Source organism: Gorilla gorilla, chromosome 9 (genome assembly GCF_029281585.2).
Source record: "Gorilla gorilla gorilla isolate KB3781 chromosome 9, NHGRI_mGorGor1-v2.1_pri, whole genome shotgun sequence".
In the NCBI taxonomy this organism is placed as follows: domain Eukaryota; kingdom Metazoa; phylum Chordata; class Mammalia; order Primates; family Hominidae; genus Gorilla; species Gorilla gorilla.
In genome coordinates, this window is record NC_073233.2 from 124,974,228 (window position 1) to 124,988,606 (window position 14,379).

Genomic DNA, 14,379 nt, shown 5'->3' on the forward strand with positions numbered 1-14,379 from the left:
TGTTTTGCCTTGTTTAGAGACAAGGTCTTGCTCTGTTGCCCAGGCTCCTGGCTAGAGTCCAGTGGCATGATCATAGCTCACTACAACCTCAAACTTCCGGGCTCAAGCAATCCTCCTACCTCAGCCTCCCAAGTAGCTGGGACTATGACACGCATCACCACACCCAGCTTTTCTTTTTTTTTTTTTTTTTAAAGAGATGGGTTCTCACTATGTTGCCCATAATGTTTATGAGATTAAGTTCATCTTTTTTATCTGAGTAGTATTTTATTGTATGAATATACCACCATTTATTTATCTGTTGGTTATTTCCAGTTTTGGGCTATAATCCAAAATGCTTTTTTCAAACAATAGGCTATATATCATTAATGTCCGTTTATCAGCAGTATAAAATATCTTACCATAAATATTAATAAAAGAAGCATTCATATATAAAATATAGATATTTCAAACCCTACAGAGGGCCTTTTAATGATTAAATATTTTGTCCTTACAAAAAGGTCCAGGTAATTACACCCATGAGGTTAACCTGCCTTAGTGCAGGACTTAAAATAAGGCTTCTCCTGCCATCCCTCTCCATTTGTAGAATGTGAAATTCTTTAAAATGCATCCTATATTAGGAATACTACAGCTGTGCACTGGTGTTTGGTCTCTTCTTTAAACTCGGGACCATATATATCTGCTCAAATTGCCCAAGTATACATATGCTGCACTCCATCAAGTGTCAGGCCACATTCTATCAGCACAGCGTGAGTGCCTGTCAGTGACAATATAAGTGAGCTCTATTTGGATCCCTCTTACCCTACCTTTTATATTTATGATAGCATTATCATAAAACTCCAATATTCTTCAATAACTTACATGTTTGTTGTAGGATAAAATTATTACCCTCAATGAACTACATAAAAATATAGAAAAAATAGCTGGGTGCAGTGGCTCACGCCTGTAATCCCAGCACTTTGGGAGGCCAAGGCAGGTGGATCACGAGGTCAGGAGATCAAGACCATCCTGGCTAACTCGGTGAAACCTCGTCTCTACTAAAAATACAAAACAAAAAAAAATTAGCCAGGCGTCGTGGTGGGCGCCTGTAGTCCCAGCTACTCAGGAGGCTGAGGCAGGAGAATGGTGTGAAGCCAGGAGGCGGAGCTTGCAGTGAGCAGAGATTGCGCCACTGCACTCCAGTCTGGGGGGAAAGAGCGAGACTCCATCTAAAAAAAAAAAAAAAAAGAAAAGGAAAAAAAAGAAAAGAAAACATTTTCAGATTTGAAGAAAAAAATCTGATAATGGATATAAGAAGATTGATCAGGCTCAAGGCAAATTATTAATTAGTATTAGAAACCAACACCAACTGGTTCTTCAACCATTATCAAACACATTGATAACAGTATATGAAATGAAGGAATCTCACATAAATAACGTAATAGCCATTTGTCACTGGAGGTCACCTTTTATGACAAGAAAAATAATCCCACGTTCTTCATATGTCTAATGAAGTTAAGTTTTATAAAACAGATTTATAATTGCTGCCATGTATCATTCTGGGGGAGAAAAAAACAGTAAGCACAAAAAGAAAGCCTAAGATTATGGACAGAAAAAAAATTCAAAGAAAACTTAAATCTAACAACAAAAATACCACAGCACTGTATAAGTTATTACATAGAACATGAAGAACTAGTATACATTCCAGAGGAAAAGCTTGTTAAATCCTACACTGCTAACACTATAACTATATTGAATAAGCATACTGCCACTTAAATATAATTAGCACCATTATTTGAAAACAGAGACAAGAGAAAAGCATCTGTAAGACTTGAATGATAAAAGCTGAAATTATGTGAAATCCTTATACTTCAGGCAAGGACATGAATGCTAAAGATCTCAAATTTTCTCAGTGACATGCAAGTAAATGAAAGTAAAGATAAGGTTTATTTGTAAAACACGATGCACAACTGGAAGGGAGAAATTAAGTATTTAGATCACTTTTTAGCATGCCCTCAAGTAAGTTGGCCAAAACATAATGAGATCAGTACTGGTGGTTAAGAAAAGAGTAACACCAAAAACTTCAGAAAAAGTGGGTCTTATAAAGGCTGTTTCCTAAACGTAGTAATGTATAAGTAATCATGCCATGCTCCACAGACAAGCAAGAGATGTTAAGAAGATGCCAGCACGATTCCAATTATCGATTGTATTAAGGCATGGTCTTTACATTTCAAACTTTACAGAGTTACCTGGAATTATACAGTAAGTTCCAGAATCTCCTCTTTCATTTGTGAATCTGTTCGCTATCCAAAGGCAAGTTCTATTATAAATAGTCAATTAAGACCCAAAAAAACCAAACTTATTTTTTGCTTTTGGTTAACAAGAAATTCCTTTAGCTTAATTGTAACATGGCTACAGCAATCAGTGTACCTTGCTAATATTTTTAATAACTTTGCAACATAAGGTTGTGATGTTACCATGTTTTACAACTGCAAATAATGCAATGATAAAACTGAAAGTTTTGAACTGAACTTTTTTATCTGAGTAATATTTTATTGTATGAATATACCACCATTTATTTATCTCTTGGTTGTTTCCAGTTCTGGGCTATAATCCAAAATGCTTTTTTCAAACAATAGGCTATATATCATTAATGTCCATTTATCAGCAGTATAAAATATCTTACCATAAATATTAATAAAAGAAGCAGTATAAACAAAATCTGTTTATTTTAAAACTTTGAGTGAATAAAAGGCAGAGATAGGCAATGAGGAAATCAGGAATTTTTTAATGATGCAGATAATATGTTCTAAAATATAAGGAAGACCTAAATTAGCTGAGAAATGTGTTCAACAATCACTCCAAACTAAGTATGAATTAATGATTCTATCAACTCATTAATTCTATTAAATCTATTAATGATTCTATTAAACATTAATGATTCTATTTGCAAATTAAAACTTCCTGCTATTCCATTTTAAAGCTTTGGCTATCCCCCATCTGTGATTTTTGTACTGGTTATTTTAACTCAATGTCTGTCAGTTCTTTTCATTTGTAAAATGCAGATAAAAGTAACTACCTACATTATAGGGCTATTGTCACCCAGGCTGGAATGCAGTGATGTGATCATAGCTCACTGTAACCTTGAGCTCCTAGGCTCAGGCGATCCTCCCACCTTAGCCTCCAGAGTAGCTGGGACTACAGGTGCATGCCACCATGCCTGGCTAATTGTTTTAATTTTTTTTTTAATCCAAAATGTGTTTATTGAGATGGTTTCCCACTCATCTTGATTCAGAGTGCTTTTAGTGCTGCTTCCTCCTGAAGGAACATCCTTCTGTAAGCCTTGCTTTTCCTCCTGTAGGCTGGCAGAGGACAGTGGAGCAGCCAACACACAAAACTACCATTTGTGCATGGCTAAAGACCGTGGTGATTTTATAGCATCCTGGGCATTTCACATCCATGAAGCAGGAATTGGGGCTCTGCACCAGGCGTTTCTTCTTGTGTTTCCTCTTCTCCTCTTCTGGAGACGGATGAAGGAGACCCTTTACGAGAGGCATGTTCTCGTGTGGGTAGGTCGTCACCGCCGGAAAGGTTAATTTTTTTTTTTTATAGTCAAGGTCTCACTTTGTCACCCAGGCTTGTCTTGAAACTCCTGGCTTCAAGCAATCCTTTCATCTCAGCCTCCCAAAATGTTGGGATTGCAGGTGTGAGCCAATGTGCCCAGCCAAAAATAAAATTTAAAAAAAAATAACGTAGGTAGTTTCTCATAGTAACGTAAAGAATATGTAACCTGTGTTTTCCTGAAAGTTGAGGAAAAGCTGAGGCAGCTAATCGGCTCATACAAAGGTTTGGAAGACCCATTCTGACTACCTAAAGGAGAGTCAGCATTCTGACTGTGCTTATAGAAGAGTCAGAACTTGTGAAGAAAGAAGCCTTAAAATCCAAGGTAGTAATCATCCTGGGAAATATTTCAGGAAATAACTTAAGGTTTGTATTTTCCCCTAAAATTCTTAGAAGAAAAGAAATGAAGATCTACATATATGCTCTTTTAGAGCTGAGAATAGCTTCTATGAAGCAGAATTTTAGACTTTTCTCCCCAAAGGAAAATAGGCATATTTATTGTAATTATTCTATCACAGTCAACTTGTGTTAACATATCGTTAATTCTTCCAGAACTGTTACATGTCACCAAATCAAAGCCAGTGTGAAAAATATATTAAATGACTCTTTGGCAAAATACGGTTTCCAATGGGGCAATGAAAAACATGAAATAACTCAGATGAAAGTTGGGATAGTATATAAAAATACGCAGATTCTTTTTCAATGTGAAACCTCTGATTCATTAAGAAATAAATCCCTTAAAGGAAAACCAATACCATATGAATCAATCAATTCATTTCTAATGTAAGAGTGGGTACAACAAAATTTAAATGTGTTTTATACAGTACTAATTAGTCATGCAAGATCTTAACATTTTGCTTGTTTGCCTGCCCCCATAGCTAACTACTAAATATCATTTGTTCCTATCTTTAAAATATTTGATCATAGAAATTAAGCCTAAGAATATTGGGGGTTTTTTTCCCCATAAGAAACTACTCAAGGTAAGTAAGTATTACTCTAGGAAAATTGTGTTGCCTGGTCTTTATCCAGAATCTTGGTTGTGTCTGCTGCAAAAAAGGGAAAAACTGCTTTTTCAAGGCCATAGCAAACACAGCATGACATGAAAAATCTAAAAGATTCTGAGAGTTAGGAAATCTTCTAAAGGATCCTCTCGCCATTTAAGAGGCAGAAAAACTTCCCAAGGTAAACCAGGGAAAAATCAAGAGTCTCTGTAAAATATATAGCAATATAATAAATTCACAACAGCCCTTGCCTTCAAGCAGCACACATTAACAATAAAAGTCAACTACAAGAGATATCAGAAAGCAAAACAAGACTAATTGCCACATGACTCAGAGACAATTAGGCTATTTCAGTTCAAAGGAGGGAATGATCATCATGAGCCAGAATAGCTGAGAAAGCTTCACTAAGGCTGAGAAGCAACTTAAGCTGTCAGGAATAGGTGTTGGTACTGAGGACGGGGCAGCTCACTCTGGCCCCATGTTTAGACTACTGTCTTCATTGTCCTGACTCTTGAAGAAGGATATGGCAAAGGATGTGAATCTGACAGCTTTTAACAACATAAGGCAACTAGCTTTGAATTTGCCTCCTGTGTAAGTGGGGTGATCGCCCTAGATAAAGAAACAGTTTCCAAGGCAGAAAAAAAGAGATGATAATCCAGCAGAAGAAGAAAAACACACACACAAAAACCAACAGAACCACCACAAAGCCAAGTGATTCAAACACCTGACCCTGGTTTCCTTGCCAAGAAACAAGTTAATTCCTATGCTAAGCACCTTTCCTCTGTTTTCACATTTCTTCTGTTTTCAAATGCTGAATTCAACAAGAAATCATAAAATCATACCACTTTAGTAGTTCTGAAAAGTTTTATAATGCCTCTTTTTTGTTGTGTACTATGGGGTGGAAAACTCTTTTGTCTTATTCCTGAATCAAGAAAGTAGAAACCTTTGCCAGAATCATTTGCACTAGATAAGTGAATTTGCATATCAGACCATATTTTTAAAAGCAGAAACATCCTGTATAGAGACTCTCCTTATAGAATGACTGACCTGCCTTGGCCTAAGGAAGCCTTCTCCCCCTCTTCCAAGCACAATCTTCCTGTTTTCTCAGCCTCATCTGAACCCGCTCAACCAAACAAAGAACCACTCAAACAAAATTTCACAGAATACCAACTTTAATAATTTCTAGCCAAATCAACACAAACTGTGGCTCTGGCCTAGAATAAACTGCTACAAGATACTTTTTTTTTTTTTTGAGACAGAGTCTCGCTCTGTCTCCCGGGCTGGAGTGCAGTGGTGCAATCTCGGCTCACCACAGCCTCTGCCTCCCAGGTTCAAGCGATTCTCCTGCCTCAGCCTCCAGAGTAGCTTGGATTACAGGCACCCGCCACCACGCCTGGCTAATTTTTGTATTTTCAGTAGAGACGAGGTTTCACCATGTTGGCCAGGCTGGTATCGAACTCCTGACCTCAGGTGATCCTCCTCGGCCTCTCAAAGTGTTGGGATTACAAGTGTGAGCCACCGCACCTGGCTGCTACAAGATTCTGTATTTGCAATGACTCTCCTCTCCTCTTACCTTTGTTAATAATCACTCATTTCTTCCCCACAGATGCATCAAAGCTAAGATTCTTCGAAATATCCCACATGCGGCCGGGCGCAGTGGCTCATGCCTGTAATCCCAGCACTTTGGGAGGCCGAGCCGGGCATATCACCTGAGGTCAGGAGATCAAGACCATCCTGGCCAAAATGGTGAAACCCCATCTCTACTAAAAATACAAAAATTAGCCAGGCATGGTGGTGTGTGCCTCTAATCCCAGCTACTCGGGAGGCTGAGGCAGGAGAATTGTTTGAACCTGGGAGGCAGAGGCTGCAGGGAGCTGAGATTGTGCCACTGCATTCCAGCCTGAGCGATGGAGTGAGACTCCATCTCAAAAAAAAAAGAAAAAGAAATATCGCACATTCATGGAGCATCTTTAGATCAGAATCACCTCGGCTCTACATTGAGACTACTGTAATTCTTAGCACAAGGACAGAAAAAGTTGACTCAAGGCTGTCATTTAAAAGAAAAAGCATAATTAATAAACCTTATTTGATAAATAAAAAGATACCTATTGTCTTCATATTACAAACACCGAAAATAAAGCTCAACAATGAAAAAATATATTTTTTTAATTGTGTTTGTTTGTAGAGGTGAGGTCTCGCTATGTTGCCCTGGTCTTGAACTCACTTAAGTGATCCTCCCACTTCAGCCTCCCATAGTGCTGGGATCACAGGCGTAAGCCACCATGCCTGGCAAGAAAATGTTCAGAACAAACCCTACAATTAACTCAGTTCATGACAGACTTGTTACTAATGTATGATGTTTGCAGTGTATAAATGGTGCAATGCACACTACAATTCTCACTGCATATTATAAACAGACATGTTACTATGAAGTTCAGGGAGGGGAAGAAAACAGACTTAATGCTTTAGCTGACTAAAATCGAAAGGTCCACGTCCAAAAGACATATTATTTTAAGAGATTAGGAGTTAATTTTATGTTAAGTAAAACCTATTGTATCATAAGTAACATTTGTTGGGCACTTAATATGTAGTAGGTACTATAGCTAAGTGCTTTACATGATCATCTGATTTAATCCTCACATAGACACTAAAGAAGTAGTTATTATTATTTTACAAAGTAGAAAACTACGGTTTACAACTGTTAAGAAACTTGCCCAAACTGCTAATAAATGAAGAAGCTGAAACTCCCATCCAGGTTTTCCTGACTCCAAAGCCTGGACTCACCACTATTTCTTCAACAAGGATAGCAGCAGGTTCTAGTGTATAAATAAACACAGTGACTAAACACATTTCCCCACACACTCATCTCTACCACTCCCACAGCCCACCTGAACTCTAGCTAATTGTTTAGTCACTGAAAACATTACATGGCTAGATAAATGATAAATGTCAGCTTTGAAAAGGGGAAAAGAAAGAGCCTTATGAGCCTGAGCCACAGATGATGGGCCCTCTTTTTCAAAGCCTTGTCTGCTCATTTGTTCATTCAAATCTCACTGAGCACCTATCATAGCAAGCAGTACTGTGTAGTGATAAAGAGCAGAAGAATGCTTAGGTTCAAATCCTGGCTCCATCACTAACTGAGCATGTGACTGAGTAAGTTACTCTACTTCTTAACTACATTAATTATCTAAAGCATTTAGAACTGTGCTCGTCATTTATTATAGTAAACAATAAATGTTAGCTGACATTATTACTCTGTTAATAATGTTACTAGGCAATAGCTAAGCTACAAGCTTCTGGGTGATATGGCATGCTATTCCCTCTCTTCTGAAGCTCGAAATCTAAGACATGTGCATAAATAACCACAAATAAATCTGTAAATAACACTATAGGTATTAGTACATAAATGCTACAGATGTGCCAAGGAAGAGATTACCTCTAGCTAAAGATATCGGGGAAGGTCTCATGGAAAAGGTGCACTTGAGCCAGACCATAATACAAAAAGTAGAGGAGAACATTCCACATACAGAATATAATCATGGAATAGTAAATTGAGCTCAAGTGAAGACTTACCATGGAAGACTGGTGATGAATAAACCTGGGAATGTAGATAAGATTAGGGACCAGATTATCCAGAAACTTAAAGATCCAAATAAAGAGTTCACATATAAATACTATCATCATATTTTCTTTTCTTTTTCATTGTATATATTTAAGGTATACAACAAAATGTTTTTATATACTTATATATAGTGAAATGGTTACTATAGTCAAGCAAATTAATTTATCCATCACCTCACAGTTACCTGCCTCCTTTTTTTTTTTTTTTAGCAAGGGCAACTAAAATCTACTCTCAACAAAAATCCCAGTACAATACAATATTATTAACTATAGCCCTCATGTTATACATTGGATCTCCAGAATATCGTATTTTAAAATGTAAGCTAGTATTAATATTGCTCAAAGTGGAATGAATACACATATAAAAATGTAAAAAGAGAGAATTCAGATATCCAGAATATCATATTTTAAAATGAAAAAAGAAAGAATTCCCCCAATTTGGGGGATAGCAGGAAGTACTGTAAGAGATGGGGAAAAAATAGAAAAGCAAGTCAGAGGAGATGTGGAAGAAAGCCAGGTTTCACAGGTAGTGCATTTATATAGACCAGCTTTCCTCAAACTGTATGGTAGTCACATAAATTTGAGAAAGGCTACATGCCCCACCCTCATCTAGCCCTTCAGGGATCCACAAGACACTGGTACTTCAAGACCTCTCAAATGACCTGTAATTTTAAAACTAATTTTGTCCACTCTATATATTCCCAAACTTATTTAATAAAAAAAATCCTTTTCCTCCTAATATATCTAAGCAATGAGGGATACTAGTGTTCTACAAAACTCATTCTAGAAAACTTTGATGCTAAAATATCTGAAAATAATTGGGAAAAGTATGATGCCATATGAGATGAGATGGGAGATGTCTTAACAGTTCTATAATCATTTTTCAGAAAGACTTTTCCAAGATCACAGACTACTCTGGAAGTCTAATTTTGTTTTTACCCTAAGAGGCAAGTAAACCAACTAAAGGAGTTCTATAAATGATTATCATGCTTTGTTTTCTACCTGGCAACACAACTTTTAAGACTAAACTCTGACAACAATACAATTTGAATTACTTCTGATTTCCTTGTCCAAAGATGCCCTAAGGATTTCACGAAGTATTTTCCCTTACTGATCAGAAAAGGAAAGAGGTAGAGCCCGTTTATCCCTACTCTTTTTTTCATGTCTTTTTCATCTTTTTCTCTCCAGTTTACCATTTTCGATTCTCTCTTCTTCCATTCATACGTAATTTTCCCTTTACTGGCCCACTTTTGTCCTATGTACTCATGTCCTCCTTATTTCTCCCAGCTCCCTGCTCAAATTATTATCTGGAGCCTGGGGACTGCCATTATGACCAAAGAGCATGTTCAACTGCTAATAACTGACTTCGAGGGTTACAGAAGGCTCATGATATGCTATAGTTCCCCCATTTTTAGCCTACAGTAGACACTGCCCATTCTGCCAAAGCACTCTTTCTCACTAAACCCACAGTGCTCTCAACAGCTACTTCTAATCTCTGGAAGTTAAAACCTATTTGCAGACAGGTCCTATATGTTCTCATTTGTATTCTTTAGATCTATTGGCTGAAATGTGAAATACGCTAGTAAACGCAATTCACAGGTAAGAAAGGAGGCACAATGGTTAAAGGCCAGAGTGTTGTCTCGCTGCACATCTACATGTGTCTGGTTCTTAAAAGTCAGTGTCTGCATTAGAAGCATTTGAGGAACAGTACAGGACTTTGCCAAAATATCAGTACAACCAGGAATCCTCGTATACTTAACACACATAAGGATAAATAAAAACAATGAGGATAAACTTCAAAACAACCTTGAGACATTTTATTTTCCAGGAGTCTTTCCTCCACACTGAATACCTGAATGTTTTCAGTAAGCATTTTGCTGTGGTTTCTGAGTTAGATTTCATCTAAATATGAGTAATCATCCTAATTAAGAAAAGCCAACTGGCTAAAATGCTAAAAGATCAAGCCCTCCCTTAAAATAATATCTTTCTCTGTTCAACTAAGAATGTGGAGTGCAACAGCGTGAAGGAAAATGTAAGACTCATTCAATGATCGCACATAACTAAACCAATTAAGATAAATTTTAAAAGTTGTTTACTTAGTAGCCGCCAAATTCTATAAGGAAAATAACTGTTGGTGCAATTACGCAGTTTTGTATCTCATTAGCTGCCACAGTGGAAGATTATGTATTGTGCAACAATGATATCTGTTGAACCAATAAAATCAAAAGCTACTGTCAGCAAGCTGCGTTTATATACCTCTTAAATCAGTAAATCTTTTTTCTTCTTTGAAAACCAAGATATGCCCACAAGAGTTCCCAAAACAGCTTCCATATTAAAATTATAAATTATTGACTTGATGAGCTTCTCTAACCTGTGAAGTTGGAGAAACAGTAGTTTTTGATTCAGCAAAGGGCATTCCCACCATCCCTCCGAAGGTGCCATGAAACAACTCAATAGACTAAAGATGGGGAAAGCTTAATGACTGAAATAAAAATAGATAAAAAAGGAAACAGAGTAGTTTCTACACTGCAATTCACTTCTACTTTTTCCATCTCAACATTAAAACATATATATCATCTAAACAAAAACTCATTACCATATAAAAATAAGGTGGAAGTTCAGTCTTCAGCCTGGATACTTACACTGTAGTCTCCCCACTCAATGAGGCTTAAGAGGCTTAAGCAAAGTTTTAAAAAAATACTGAAATCCATCTGATATTCAACACATGTAACTAAACAGTACAAGCACTACCATTTTACAAAACCAATTCTAGATGACATATTCATAGGAGTTTCCAAAAAATGCCTGAACTCTTCATAATCCTGCTAAATATATTAACCATGCCTCAACATTGCGTGAATATAACAAAGCTTAGCTTCTGTATCATATCACCACTAAAATCAACATTCAACTGAACCGTTCAGCCATAGGGTTTCATGTCTAATTAATTATTCAACCATATCTTGGCCTCCAAATCTAATTTATCTTTTCCCTGGTTCTGAACCTCAGTTACATTTTACAATCTCACTTTAGTTACTTTTTGTCAGCCACCTCAAATCCTGTGTGAAACAAAACACAGTAAAAATGATGTTTTATTCACCTTTATGCCATTAACATTTAGTGCAGTACCTGGCACACAAGTTCTTAATTCATGTTTAACTGGCTTGAAGGCTACTGCCCCAGTATAGTTCTGGCTCAATAAAAACTTATGTCAAATGACCATAGCAAATATTAGTAATGTTCGTTTTGAGATGGATCAGAAGCCTCATTCCCTGAATCGATGTTCCTGATGATGATTTTGTCAATAAGCAAAGGAATGTAAAAGACTACTTTTAAAACTATTCTATTTCTTGAATCTTTTCAAAGGAAACAAATTTATCATTTCATGTTTACATAATAAATATTAAAATGCAAGTGAATGAAACAAATTTCCAAATTATAACTCCAATACCATTATTTTTACTTACTTTTTTATTTTCACTTTCTAAACTTTCTGGGCAACAGGTGATAAAGAAAACTATGCTTCTAAAAAAGTTTAGTACTTATAAAAACCCATCTCAGTGATCATAGCAGACTTATACTTTTCTTATTCTATACACAGCAAGGTATAGTATCTCTAAACTATAATTCCTGCTTAGACAAGATTAAGAGTCCCAGTGACTAAATTTTAATTATGATTCATTTAGACAAGCCAAGACATACAACTAGACAAAAAGTAAACTGCTGACTTAGAGATTTAATGATACAAAAACACAATAAAGCCTGCCAGGAAACAGTATTTCCCTCTTCGGCTTTAAATAGAACCAAGCCTGGTCACTTTCACAGACCTCTTCACCCCACATTTTGTATCACCAAGAAAAAAAAAAAAAGTTAAAAACTTGAGGGCCCAGTCCAGGTTTTCTACCTAAAAAAGGCAAATCATCAGCCTTTGGGCAACATAGGGAGACCCCGTCTTTATAAAAAGTAAAAAAAGAAATTAGCCAGGAGTGGTGGTATACGCTTGTTGTCCCAGCTACTCACAGGTGAGGCAGGAGGATCACTTGAGCACAGGAGTTCGAGGCTGCAGTGAGCTAGGATTGCGTCACTGCACTCCAGCCTGGGCAACAGAGCAAGACCTCCATTTCTAAAAAACAACATGGCAAATCAGTCAAACTATCCGATACTAAGGCTAATAAATAATTGGTAATAACATCGGCAAATCAGCCATAGAATTTCCTCAGTTATCTTTCTTGGCTTCAAACAATGGGGACCATATTTAAGAACACATATAGGAGATAAAGACTGGTTAGACAGATAATATTTGCAGATGTTAAACCATCACAAGCTAATTTCACTCATTTCAATATTGCTCTTCCCCTTCACCTCCAAAGCACAAGACAGAATCAGTCTTCTATTCTAAGAATTGTTTAGAGAGGATTTGTCAATATATAACCAAATATCTGCTTAGTGACGGGAAAAACCTGTGTTCGCCAGCCAAAGGACTTGTGAGAATGAGAGCTACATGTGGCTTCTCCCCTCTCTGGCCTCCTAATTCCACATCAGTTTGTAGTTATTCTTGTACTACAAGAGTATCAGTTTCAGAATGTAAGCCTCACAAGCTCCCAGGAAAGCCATTCTAGTGGAACTGTTCCAGAGTTTCACTTTAGCTCCATAAGGAACCTAAGAAGCCCCGCTCACAAGAGTGAACGGTAATTGCTCCGTTGGTTTCCACCTCTGACCTATAAAGACCTAAGCCTGAGCTGTCTGTAATCCATAAGCCATTTTAATATTCTGCTAGAACACTGCAAAAATGTCGTTTTCACTAGAGGCACTGGCATGAAGCTGAAATTGGTATTCTCACTTACTAATCCTGTGTAGTATTTTTTCTAATTCTCAAAAGTAGAGGAAATTCTCTTTTTAAATAAAAAGGGCAGTGGTGAGACCCACAACACTTACGACAGGCCATATAACAGACTGTCCTAATCACACTTAGATAAATAATTAGTAAGCTACTCTTCTCCGCATATTACAGTAAGTAAGTAATCTACTCCATTATTTTGGCATCTGTTTCTTAAAATTTGCTGCACCTATCCCTTCTAAAACACATATACTGTGTAAAAATGTATGAACTCTAAACTTCACAGGTAGAAAATCATCCAGTTTAAACTTTTTTTATATGAGGAAACTAGAGTTCAAATGTGTTAAATGATTTAGCCAAAGTCACACGTTCTGTGGCAGACTCAGGATGAGAATTAGGGTGTCCTGACTTCCAGTCTAATGTTTTTTATGACCACATGAACTAGACAAGGAGAGAAAGCCCTACCATTCATTGGTGGTAAGTGCAGTGGGCACTGTTCCTATCCATCTGTCTTTCACAATATACAATTCCTCACTGTTCTGCACAATAGCCTATGTGGTAACACAGCACATATGAGCTAAACTACCACTCAAGGGTCATTTTAACAAGCATGACACAACACTGAGGCACAATGCCCATGTTAAGCAAACAGCAAAATACCATGACACAATTAAGGCTTTATTTAAGCCAAACCATGTATCTATGCCCCTGCTTCACCATTTAACTAACAAGCATCTTGAGGGCAAAAATTATTTCTTCTTGATCTCTATATCCTTTGTGGCACTATTCAAAAGTTTTGCTCACATACCTGCTAAAACAAATTTAATGGGGGGAAAAATGTGTCTCCTTGAATATTCTTAGGTTGACATCTAAAATTTTCATTACAAGTTTTAATCACTGCAAAGGTTATATTTTCATTTATATATCAATCTATGCCTATTTAGAACTGACACCTAAAAACACTATTATATTGCTAATTTTAAAGCTATTAAACCTACTATATTGGTGAGGCAAAGTGGCTCACGCCCATAATCTCAGCACTTTGGGAGGCGGAAGTAGGTGGATCACTTGAGCCAAGGAGTTCAAGACCAGCCTGAGCCACATGGCAAAACCCCGTCTCTACAAAAAAATACAAAAATTAGTCACACACGGTGGTACTCACCTGTAGTCCCAGCTGCTCAGGAGGCTGAGATGGGAGGATTGCTTTAGCCTGGGAGGCAGAGGCTGCAGTGAGCCAAAATCGCACCACTGCACTCCAGCCTGGGCAACAGAGCAAGACCCTGTCTTAAAAACAAACAAACAAACAAAAAACCCTACTGTATC

The 14,379-nt window shown here is 37.1% G+C and overlaps 2 protein-coding genes across 13 annotated transcripts in view; both read right to left on the bottom strand.

Annotated features, from left to right (window-relative positions):
* SIK3 (SIK family kinase 3) overlaps positions 1-14,379 on the bottom strand; it is a 263,876-nt gene that overhangs the window by 197,732 nt on the left and 51,765 nt on the right. The gene's annotated exons all lie outside the window — the stretch shown is intronic.
* LOC109028868 (small ribosomal subunit protein eS27-like) lies at positions 3,184-3,571 on the bottom strand. Its single transcript, XM_063693536.1, has one exon. The coding sequence runs from the start codon at positions 3,531-3,533 to the stop codon at positions 3,279-3,281; it is 255 nt and encodes an 84-aa protein (XP_063549606.1). The 5' UTR covers positions 3,534-3,571; the 3' UTR covers positions 3,184-3,278.

Excerpts from the sequence above, each read along its gene's own strand:
- LOC109028868 (XM_063693536.1), bottom strand. The coding sequence starts at position 3,533 with ATGCCTCTCGTAAAGGGTCTCCTTCATCCGTCTCCAGAAGAGGAGAAG.